Source organism: Engystomops pustulosus, chromosome 2 (genome assembly GCF_040894005.1).
Source record: "Engystomops pustulosus chromosome 2, aEngPut4.maternal, whole genome shotgun sequence".
Taxonomy (NCBI): Eukaryota; Metazoa; Chordata; class Amphibia; order Anura; family Leptodactylidae; genus Engystomops; species Engystomops pustulosus.
The window spans coordinates 101151148-101163748 of NC_092412.1; the positions used below are offsets into that span (position 1 = coordinate 101151148).

Here is a 12601-nt window from a genome sequence, read left to right on the forward strand (position 1 = left end):
CTTCCTCCCACACTTCAAAACAAACTTGTAGTTGTTATTTAAAATGTTGCTTCCCTTAGCATAAAATGCTGCTGACATACACTCTAATGAAAAATTAAAATGCTACAGGCCCTCTAATAAAGTCTGTTGATTTCCTCCGTGCGGAGCAGACCCAGGAGAGAAGATGGCCGCTGGTCACACGTCCACATCACATGAACTGTACCTGTCTGGGCAGGTCATGTGATCACCACTATGTTTGGCTGTAGTCGGTTGGTTGCAGTGCATGCATTATGGCCACTGTTGTGGTGGGACCCATTTCAGTGATGCAATGTGCAGTGATAGCAGTTACACATCATTACTATGGTAACAGAGCAAGAAAGTTTGTTACATCATCACATAAGAGGGTGGAGGAGTCACTGAGAACTAAAGGATCATGGGACTTGTAGTTTCCAGTGGTGGGCATCTTGGTGATAATTCTGCATATTAATTGATTTAATTAATTTATTTATTTATATCATCATGGGTTTTTGTATCAGACATTGATATTCCCGGAATACCCATTTAAGTTCCTTATTAGAGAACAGCACATTGCGCAAATGAACCATTGGCTAGAGAAGGTCACATTAAGTTTACCTGTAAAGGTCAGAGAGATTTTGAACTGTAAATGAACTATAGTTTGTAGCCTGTGATTAGTAACATACCTATAAATGGGCATAGTCCATTCATGGAAAGGACATATAATAGATAATTGTGCATTATTTTAAACATTTTATTATATTTTAAATTACAGAGATTATTCTTGATGGAAGAGATTGATATCAATGATAGTGAGAAAGAAAGCCCATGTCCTGTTGAATTTCAAGGTGCTTATTTAACTTGGAAGTCAGGAGCATTGGTCATATGTAAGGATAAGAAGAACTATACATCAGAAAATGTAGCAGCTGAAAGACAACTTATTAAGGTTACTCAATCAGACCTTGAAGAGCAGAAATGTTTAACTAATGGCACTCCAGTTTGTCATACTTCAGAAGCAAAACAAGTATCCCTCTCCACTTATGACGTGGATGTTCCTGTATCTGTGGGTACACCTGTACTTCTTAATATAAATTTTTCTCTACAAAAGGTATATTATTTCATCTTATGTTTATTTTACATTTATACAGTTCTAAATATACTCATATATAAGGCAGACTGTAATATGGAGTTAATGGTTTGTAGCAAGAACTTTACTTTAGGTAATTATGTTAGCTTGAAGCAAATAGATTTAGTAGTAGACCGCTGAAAGAAACCAGATTGCCTGAAGGAAACACACATGCAGATGTTGCAGGTTTCAAAATGATCATATGTCATTTCCATAAATAGCATAAATCAGCAGTACAGGTAATTAACCCCTTATCTTCGCACCTGTTTTCCATGTTAATGCCCAAGCAATTTTTCTGTTCCGTCAATGTCTTCTACAATTCATAACGTTACAACTTTTCTGTCACTATGGGTGTATGATGTAAAGTTTTAAATGATCTTCCTTTTCATAATTACATACTTTTATGGGGGAAAAAAACTTTTTGCATTGCCACTTTCCAACCACTATAACATTTTGAATTTTTTTGTCAATTTGGTTGTGTTTGGGCTTATATTTTGAGAAGAGACCTGTGTATTTTATTTGTGCACACTTGGGGTCCATAAAGTTTTTTTATTTTAATATTTTGTGTGATGGATGATTAAAAAATGTCTATTTTGGCATTGTTTTTTATTTTTAAAGTTTTTTTGACGTACGGGACAAACACCATTATAATTTTGTAGCCTGGGTTGCTATGGGTATGGAAATGCAAAATGTGTGGGATTTTATTTTTATTATTTAAATGGGTGGGCAATTTCTGTTTAGGGTTTTTTTTACATTTTTTTTTAAAAACTATTGTTTTTTAATATTACTTTGACCCACAAGGGAAAATTTACATGAGATAATTTACTTACTGTATGTAGTGAATTATATGACCCTGACACCGATTACCCAGCCCCAGAACACTAGGTCCTGAAAAAGTCTTATGATATGGTGCCCTAGAAAAGCGTCTCATCAGAAGTACTCCCATTAATGATTGCCACATTGACTTTTTATTAAGGGTTAAAATAAATATTTGTCCTCATATCAAGTTACGTTTCTCTTTTCCATATTGTCTCCCCAAAGGGTTCACTCTAAATTCTTTGCTAAATCTGTCTTTGGAAACAAGGCTTGTAAGTGAGATGGCTTGTAAGTGAGATAACAAGCTGTAGATTGTTCCAGTGGCCAGTATGGATGAGACACCTGATATATATATATATATATATATATATATATATATAATTCTCATTGTCTACATCTCTAATTCTTAGCTGACCTTGATCTGGTTCAAATGAAATCTGAACTCTGTTCTGGTATATAGGTAGCTTCAAATTAAGGACAATGCCAGTTTGGCATAACTACAAACTATATATATATATAATGCAAAAAAGGCAGCACTCCAAATTAAGTGTGAAAAAACAGGTACTTGTTTGTTCCAATATGTGCCAAACAAATACGTTTCGGCTCCTGTGGCCTGGAGCGATTCTCAAGCCACAGGAGCCGAAACGTAGCTGTTTGGCACATGTTGGAATAAACAAGTACCTGTTATTTCACACCTAATTTGGAGTGCTGCCTTTTTTGCATTTTAGATCGTGGAAGGATTGAATGGTCCAAATCCTGGGACGTGCACCCGACTATCATTTTTCTCCATACAAGCCATAAGAGTGCTGCTTCTGATATATATATATATATATATATATATATATATATATATATATATATATATATATATATATGTATATATATATATATATATATATATATATACAGGCGGTCCCCTACTTAAGAACACTCGACATACATACGACCCCCCAGCTGTAACAGTTATCACAGGTGTCTGTAATGGATATTTATTGTTAATCCTGATTCTTATATTCTTATGACAACCCAACATTTTTAAAATCCAATTGTCACAGAGACCAAAAAAGTTCTGGCTGGGATTACAATGATAAAATATACAGTTCCGACTTACATACAAATTCAACTTAAGAGCAAACCTACAGACCCTATCTTGTATGTAACCCGGGGACAGCCTGTATTTACAAACTGGCATTGTCCTTAATTTGTAGCTACCTATATACCAGAACAGAACTCAGCTTTCATTTGAACCAGATCAAGGTCAGCTAAGAATTAGAGATGTAGACACTGGGAAAAACTCAGAAACTGGACAGAAATATCTTCCCTTTCTCTACAACATATAATGTTATATTTTAAAATTAATTGTAAAATGCAGGCAGCATGTGTAGGTCAGCAGAACAATACATAATTTTTATTGTAAATTTTTATCCTTTATATGCATAGCTAATAAAAAAACACAATTAAATGATAATTTATTTCTGCAGGGAAAACTTATTGGAATGTGCGGCAGTGTTGGGTGTGGTAAAAGTTCTATGATATTATCTATTTTAGGTCAGGTATGTGTAACTTTTTATTTTCTATTTGAATTTTCAGTTTTTCAGTGAATGAGTTATTATTAATAAAGAGAGCAAAAAGTGTGGTAGTGCATTCACTTCTACATAATATTACTTAGGAGATACAGCCCCCCAAAAAGTCTAAACTGCAACAAAAATAGGATGATATATATATATATATGTATTATCTTAGGGAGGAAGAAGTGAGAATAAGGAATGTGAATTTATTTAGCAGTGAATGCACTGCAGAAATTTCCTATTCCTTAGATAACCCTTTTAAGTGGTTAAGTTGGTAGATATATTATATCTATGTATGCAGTTAAAGGAAATCTTCCACTAGGATCAAGGAGTGTAAACCAAGCGCACTATCCTACTGGTGTGTGCCCTTTTGGCAGGATCTGCTCTTCTTTTATGCCCTGGTTTTCAAGAATAAAAGGCTTTAAATTTTATGTAAATGAACTCCAGTCTCCATTAACACCTTTAGAGCCCAGGGGCCCTATGGCTCGTTTACATAATTTAAAAAAAACTTTAAAAAAAAAACAGGTCATAAGAAGCTAAAAAAAAAGAGCAGATTCTGCCAGAGGGGGAACACACCAGTATGTCAGTGTCCTTGGCTTACAATCCTTGATCCAGATGGTAGATGTCCTTTAACAGTATCATATGTAATAACTTGTACCATTTGGATTTGGCTGGATGCATCTATCATCTTCAATCATATTCGATTTTACACAGGGCATGTTTAGATGTTCAAGTTTTTATGCAGTTGTTACAGCCCCAAAACAAAGAGACTGTATGATTGGATACAGTGTACACAGCATCCAAAACTGACTCAAAAAGAAAAAAACATATGCTTCAAATGCTTTTTGTTGTGTTTTTATTTTATGGGTGAATCCTGCTAAAAAGTTTTTCACTTGTAAAAAAAAAAGTGTAATTTTTAACCATACTTAATTTGTTCTATGTAATCAATACTTTTATGGTTACTAGTTGGTTTTGGCTTCAAAAACTGCTTTACAAAATCTGAATATGAAAAAAAACACTTTAAGGTGCTCACCTACACTCTTCTTCATCTGCGGCGCTTGTCTTTGCCAATCTTGACACACTGGGATCACCAGAAAAAAAGACTTATAAAAAGCAGCCCAGAGTGCGGTGCTGTGATGTCCGGTGCCCCGAATTATTCATGCCATGTAGGGAAAAGGGGGAATCTATCAATCCATCAAGCATGAATTCAAGCCTTTCACGTGACTTTACCCCCTCTCTCCCAGCATGGGAGAGGGAGGTGTGAGGGCTGTGAATAATTAGCAGCCCAGAGCACTGGACATTACAGACCCGCACTCCGGACTGCTTTCTATAAGTCTGTTTTTCAGGCAATCCTAGCTTATCAAGATTAGCGAAGAGAAGCTCTGGGTTCAAGTTGAAGAGGAGTGTTGGCTAGTATCTGTAGGTGTTTTTTACTTTTTTGGTAGCTTTCCTATAAATAAATGAATTCATTTTACTTAAATGACCACAAATCATATAATAAGAAAACATTAAAACCATTAAATATTTGTAAATTAAATTATATAACATGGCAGTGACAAACTTACATTGAATAAAAGGTACATTATGGTGACCTTTAGTTTTCTTATCTGTCAAAAAAAACACAACAATGTGAAACACACAAGTCCAAGCAGATTAGTGCAAAGTCATTCTGTCCATGAGCAGTAATCGGCCCAACCAAACATGAGACTATCAAACATTCCACAGATAACAGAAAAGGGGTAGATCATTTCAGCATAACATGTTACTTAGAAGCACTGGTAAATAGTAATGTTAATATTTCATGGGTAACACATGCATTAACTACAGTGGCCATGCCAGGAGAGGTGACTCAGCCCCTTTTGAAGGGCATATATCATTGCATTGCAAAAGAAGAGTGAAGAAATCAGGCTTTCGAGAATACTAGTTCTCTTGGTCAGACACAATGTTATGCATGAAACAGAAAATCCAAAGCATTTTAGGTTTTTAGTCTGTTTATTACCAACCTGCTATAAATAAGCTGTCTATGTATATATCAGTCTGTTGTGTTAAAGTGTTTAATATCCTTTGATGATCACTGTTTAGTGTGTATAAAATGCTGTGAATTTTCTGTTTCATGCATAACATCATGTCTGACGAAGAGAACTAGTATTCACGAAAGCTCACCATCAAATATACTCAGTTAGCCTCCAAAAGGTATCGTCTGATTTCTTCACTCTTCTTCTGCTCTCCATGGCTAACATGGTACAAACCTACACTACTCATAACATTATAGGCTGTCTCAGGATTACTTACAAGATTGGTTCTTTAAGTTTGTTCTTAAAGGGAACCCATCACCACATTTTTCACAAATACAAGTAGTGACAGGTTCCCATAGAGCCCTAGTAACTATCTGACACCTTTCTTTTAGCTAAAACTTATTCCCCTGAGATTCCTATATATTCAACTTTATAGTTTTACCTTGTAAGTAAGCATGGCTACAGCAAGTCAAGATGGGTGTGGCCTCCTCGGGCGTAATCCAGCAGCACCTCTCCATCCTATCTCTGTTTGCAGCTATAATGTCATGTGACCAGGGTGAAATCATTGCAGGTCCTATGGCTTTGTATCATTAGAAATTGTACACTAAGCATTTATCTCATGAAATCAAAGCATATTTTATCACATGAAATCACAGCAGCCTGCATGGAGAAGAGTAGAAGTCCATGCAGGCTGCTGTGATTGTTTTATGTTGTCAGATATGTACATGGGGTATAGTTTGCTAATATTAAGTAGCTTAAGGACCTTTGATGATGTCACGCTGGTCACCTGACATTAGGCCACGCCCCCTTGACGTGCTCCAACGATGCATAAATACCAGGCAAGATTATAACTCTGATTTTATAAGTATCTGAGGGAAACTATTTTAAGCTAAAAGCAGTGTCAGATAGTTACTAGAGCTCTATAGGAACCTGCCACTACCTGTATTTGGGAAAAACATGGTGACGGGTTCCCTTTAAATGGGTTTTCCCATCAAAGAAAATTCTCAAATTTTAATCCCCTAGTGTTGTTAACACAATAAAGTTCTTTTTTTAACCCTTTACTCCACAATTTTACTCAGTTTAATTGCTGTTTTAGCTCCTATCATTCCCGAGTGTGGGTGGGGACTTTCTAAGCAGACACATTATAATCCATCTAGTTCTTTGAGCTGACAGTGTGGTTATATTATTAGGGTACAGGTTTATATACACTTCCATCTGTCTTCTGAACATTGTACTAACACATTGACATATAGAAAGAGAGAGATGAGACAGATCAGAGATGATGAGATCCATTAGATGCCTGTTACACACAATATCAGCTCTTCTACATGTCTGCTATTCTATAATACACTATCTGCTGTGCCTCCCCAGATAAATATGTTATCTGTCTGTAGCTTGTTGATCTCCTCACGCTGCTGCTGCCCGCATAAACTGATTGTCTGTGTCTCAGTGTGCTTTAATGAGTGAGTTCAGTCCTGGACTGCAGGGGGCGGGGCTAGAGTACAGGGAGTAGAGAGAGAAACTAAGTTCTGCGGCCGTCACACAGAAATCCAAGATGGCGTCCCCGACCCTAAGTCAGAAGTTACAGGGTTGTGTCTTGGGGCAACTGGAATTATGTACACCAGGGCTGATAGAGACATTATATCTGTTAAATTCTGTATTTTTGTTAATAACAGTGATTAGAGAATTAGAGAATGTGTTATTTTGTTATCCTGAGTACATTTAAGAAACTTGTCTTCGTTGGAATACCCCTTTAAGTAGAATTTGTATGTAAGTTGAAACAAGTATATTTTTTAGTGTAGTTCCAAACAAAAAAATTTTCTCCCTGTGACAATAAGATTTTCAAAATTTTGGGCTCTCATGGGAACAAGGATTAACAATAAAACCTCATTACAGACACCTTAGAACTGATCATTATAGCCTGGGACTAAAGTAAAGCATCCAGAAAGCTTTGCCAGAGGTTACAGTGGGTAGAGAAGTCCGTCTCTAACTAGAAGTCATCTGTATGCTGGGTGTCCTTAAAGGACACATGTCATCAGGTCTGTGTCACTTGTCCTGTCACTACTACTTGTTAGAGCAGCTCACAAGGATCCCATCACAGCCTTAATTTAGTCAAATCATACATATAATCATTGCAAAATCATCTTTTCTTTATTATGTAAATGATGCTGGTCACATGGTCAGAAGCAGTGATGTCACCCCTATCCCTCCCTCTGCTCATGTCTGTGTGTAATGTATAGTAAAGCATTGCTGGTGTGTGTGCTGCATCTGCTGACATGCTGCATCCTCCTAATACACAGAGATACAGACATCAGCAACACAAGTACCTGACATGTTCTGCTATATCATGGCTGCTTGGAGCTGTTGTATCTTTGACATACACATACACACAGGTTGCAGGAGGCGCCAGCACCAGGAAGCACATGGAGCAGCCATCACACCATTATACAGGCTGTCACTCAAGCACTGGGGGGTGGGGCTGTACCTCCCACTTATGAATAAGTTGGACAGCTTGAATATGCTAATGACTCATTGAACATTTCACAGGTCATTTGCATACAGCTTTAGGACCTCATTGCTTAGGTTCACAAGCATGTAGAGGGACAATGAAGGGATAGAGGCAATGCTTTCTAATGGCAGTTTATTAAAATATATTTAGTTTAGGGGGGTTATTTTGCCTGACGGGTTCTCTTTAAAGTTGTTGTCTGAGAGATATAAAAAAAACAGTGATGTGGCCAAGAAGGGAGGCTGCATAAAAATAAACATGTACTTAACTCCTCGGTCCCTCTGGGTGTTCTGCACTGCAGTCTCTTTGTGCCGTGCTCCTGTTTGTTTATGGGGGCACGGAAGCTGCACTTTCTGCTGGCTAAGCCACCCAGCCATGTCCACCAAATCCTGTCTCAGTGCTGTATCAGGTGCTGGAATATGGTGGGGGACCTTTTTATGTTAAACAAATTTTGTAGAGGTTTTGGTAAATGTCTATTTATTTTCCATATTGTAAATTAAAATGTAAATCTAAAACTTTTCTGACCACTTGGCCTTTATGTAGTCATCTCGTTATCATCACGGGCAGGATCCAATAAAAGTTGAGACCTTAGTAATGCAATGTCATCACTTTCACAAAATTTGATAGATATGACTGTAGTTCATCCTACTCCAACCTATACATTGATCTCTGCACAACAGTGTATGCCTACCAAACTATCCTATTAAAGCCAATTAAAATCTCTATTTTACAAGTTCCTATGGTCCAGTAATTCAGAAGAAAGAATATGGGGGAGATTTATTTTTGGTTTCAACTGGGACCAAAAAGTCTCAAAAAGTAGTACAAGAAACCAGACAATTGGGTGATAAATCCCTCCACCCTACGAGTTATTTAGTGTCAATAATTTGAAACCATATAAATTTCCTTTAAAAGTGATATTTTAACAAAATGAAATTTTGACCAGCAGAACTTTAGTAATGTGCTTCTGTTTACTGTAGATGACCTTACTGGAAGGCTCTATGTCAGTAAGTGGAAGTATTGCTTATGCAGCCCAGCAAGCATGGATTTTCAATGCATCATTGAGAGAGAATATCTTGTTTGGGGAAGAATATGATATAGAAAAGTAAGTTATACTCAAGTTGTTATTAGTTATGGTATATTAAAATCAAATGTATGTCGGAATTTATTAAAAAGGTGAATATTAACTCAACTGTTAGGCTGCATGCACATGAACATGTGCCCACACGGCTACAGCCAGGCAGGCGCACGGCAGGCGCTCTGGAAAAAGGAGAAGCAAGCGCTGATCGCCACTCCCCTCTCCATAGAGAATAGTGCGCATACCATGCTTATGGACAAAAAACAGAACAGGCTTTATCTTTTTTGCGTCCACGGCAAGGTGAGCACAAGTTGGGCACCATAGACAACAATGAGGGACATAAATGCGGCGCATATACATCCCCCATATGTTCGTGTGCATGCAGCCATAGAATCCAGGAAAGAGTCTTTGTTTATGGATCATCAGCACCTTTGCTTCACAACCTCTAGCCTATGTGTAAGATGTGCATAGTTGTAACAAAGAGGGACGAAGATAAATGAGAGGATGAAATGTGTTTTGGAACTCGCACTCCAAATTTTTGAAGAACTTAGTGATAAACCTGTCTTCTAGTGCTGCATTGATAGTCATGTATTACTGTTAAATGCAGTTACTGCTAAAGGTATATAAGTGTATGCCTTGACTAGCAAGTACTAGGCGTAAGTGTATGAGGAACCCCAGATAACCTTTTTGCACAATGTTCCCTTGGGCTATAGTCTAGAAGGTGTGATTGACAGGTGTGTTTGTCCTGAGTGCTACATTTTTGAGAGGTTGTTTATGTTATTCTAATTGTATGAATGTGCAGTCTATGTCATTTTACTTAATTATGGGGTCTCATACTTAGTTTATCTTTCTCCTTTAGATACAAGAGTACATTGGAAGCATGCTGCTTATATCCTGATATTGAGTCTCTGCCCAATGGAGATTTAACTGAGGTAAAATAGAATTAGTGACTGTAAATTCCTCTTATGGAAATGTATACATATTGCAAAACTATGTATACAAAAATATTATCAAAAAATTATGAGAAAGTGAATTGGTCATGAAACTTAAAGCAATCTTGTCACCAGGATATAATTTTTAGAATTTTACCCAGAATTTTACCTATCACACCAGAAATACTTTCTGTTGAAGGGTTAAAAGCTCTCCCTCTCCCCATATCACCTAAAATGATCTGCAACTGAGTCACTGTACCTTACAGTTGTTTTTCTGATATGCAAATAAGTAGAAAAAGAGTACAACATGTCCCATCAAAAAACAAGCCCTCAAACAGCTTCACAGACATAAAATAAAAGTGTTATGCCACTTGGTAGATTTTTTCCCACATTGGGTTTTATTCTGCAAAAGTAATAAAACATAAGGAAAAATATAGAAATGGTATTGCCATAATTGTACCATAATTGTGTAGAATAAATTAGGTTATATGGTGAATGCAAAAAAATGGCAACCATGGCAACCAATCACAGCTCCCCTTTAAAACTCCCCTTTAAAATATTCATGAGCACTGGTAAAATGAAAACTGAGCTGTGATTGGTAGGCAACTAAGAATATTCTGACTTTCAGACAGGTTGATAAATCTGCCACAATAAGTTTTTATCAATAAGGCATAGCTGACTCAAAATATTATCACTGAAAAAAATGCATCTCAAGAAAGTAGACAGAAAAACAAATATTTTATAGCTCAAGTGTGCCATTGAATAAACTAAAAACTGCAAAATCCTGTAGAGCAAAACTCGTTCCATACTCTGCCCTACTGTGCACCCATACAACAAGTAATATCCACATGTGGTGTGTCCCCATATTCAGGAGAAATTGCATAACAAATTTTAAGATGGCTTTTTTCATTTTATCTTTTCTAAATTTGTAAATATTAGAGTTAAATGAACATATTACGGTCCAGTCAAAATTTCTTTTCAAATTTGTTTTCGTTACTATGAATCTCACAAAGGGTTAACAATCTTCTGTGTCTAATAGTTTTTGTGGTCCACTTCCGAAAATGGGGTGATATAAAAAGGAGTTTTCTAATATTATATATTTAACCCCTTAAGGACACAGCCATTTTACAGCTTAAGGCTCAGCACCATTTTTTGGATTCTGACTTGCGTCACTTTATATGGTTATAACTTTTGAACACTGTTACTTATCAAAGCGATTCTGAGATTGTTTTTTCCCCACATGTTGTACTTCATTTTAGTGGTAAATTTTGGCTGATAAGTTTTGCGTTTATTTTCCAAAAAAAGAAAAAATGATGAATTTTTTGAAAAATGTCACTTTTTTGAAATTCGAAATCATTACATTTTCAGGTAGATAGATTTACCACCTAAATAAGTTGCTGAATAACATTTCCCATATGTCTTCTTTATATTTTCATAATTTTTGAAATGTCTGGATAATATATTTTGATGTCGCACGGCTTACAAATCGAATAGCGATTTTCTGTATTTTCAGAATTTACTCTTTTGCGGATAAATACTGTTTTGAATGAAATGTTACATATATAGCATCAAAACCCCCTATATACACTCACCAGCCACTTTATTAGGTACACCTGTCCAACTGCTCGTTAACACTTAATTTCTAATCAGCCAATCACATGGCGGCAACTCAGTGCATTTAGGCATGTAGACATGGTCAAGACAATCTCCTGCAGTTCAAACCGAGCATCAGTATGGGGAAGAAAGGTGATTTGAGTGAGCGGCAGTTCTGTGGGCGGAAATGCCTTGTTGATGCCAGAGGTCAGAGGAGAATGGGCAGACTGGTTCGAGCTGATAGAAAGGCAACAGTGACTCAAATCGCCACCCGTTACAACCAAGGTAGGCAGAAGAGCATCTCTGAACGCACAGTACATCTAACTTTGAGGCAGATGGGCTACAGCAGCAGAAGACCACACCGGGTGCCACTCCTTTCAGCTAAGAACAGGAAACTGAGGCTACAATTTGCACAAGCTCATCGAAATTGGACAGTAGAAGATTGGAAAATTAGGAGGTTTTTTAGCTGCATGGTATTTGTGAAAGGGTTAATGAGATTTTAACCCCTTAGTGCTGCATGGCGGATAAATCTGCCACGGAGCGCAGTGACTTAGCGCCCAAGTAGAGCTCAAGTAGTAGTTATGTACTTAAGCAAAATTTTATATGCTGGTATGTAAGGGGCCCCACAGTTTTTAAACAGCCCAGGGCCCATTGTACCCTTAACCCCTTTGTGTCTAAGCCATTTTAGACCTTTAGGTCTAAAATTTGCCCTGTGTCATTATAGGAGGTTATAACTTAGTGACACTTTAACTTAACCAGAGGATTTTGAGATTGTTTTCTCGTCACACATTGTACTTCAAAGTCATAGAAAAATTTTGATGATATCTTTTTTGCCAAATTTAAATTTGGCAAAAATTTCTGAAAATTTTCTGCTTTTCAGGCAGATAGTCGTAGCACCCAAATAACTTTATAACTAACATTTCTGGAATGTCTGCTTTATATCGGCATAGGGTTTTATGCATCCTCTCTCTTTTCT

At 36.9% G+C, this 12601-nt stretch overlaps 2 protein-coding genes across 8 annotated transcripts in view; one reads left to right on the plus strand and one right to left on the minus strand.

Moving 5' to 3' along the window:
* Nucleotides 1-5107, minus strand: part of TSGA10 (testis specific 10) — a 79436-nt gene extending 74329 nt beyond the window's left edge. Inside the window, exon 1 of the mRNA XM_072135752.1 lies at nt 5070-5107. Within this exon, the coding sequence (XP_071991853.1) occupies nt 5070-5087 (18 nt within the window). The 5' untranslated portion in view covers nt 5088-5107. The remainder of the gene's footprint in view (nt 1-5069) is intronic.
* The window catches only part of LOC140118181 (ATP-binding cassette sub-family C member 5-like), a 76816-nt gene that overhangs the window by 22584 nt on the left and 41631 nt on the right, over nt 1-12601 (plus strand). For all 7 annotated transcript variants that reach the window (XM_072135741.1, XM_072135739.1, XM_072135745.1 and 4 more), the window contains 4 exons: nt 770-1102; nt 3418-3489; nt 9003-9127; nt 9960-10032. In XM_072135741.1, the coding sequence (XP_071991842.1) occupies nt 770-1102; nt 3418-3489; nt 9003-9127; nt 9960-10032 (603 nt within the window). The remainder of the gene's footprint in view (nt 1-769; nt 1103-3417; nt 3490-9002; nt 9128-9959; nt 10033-12601) is intronic.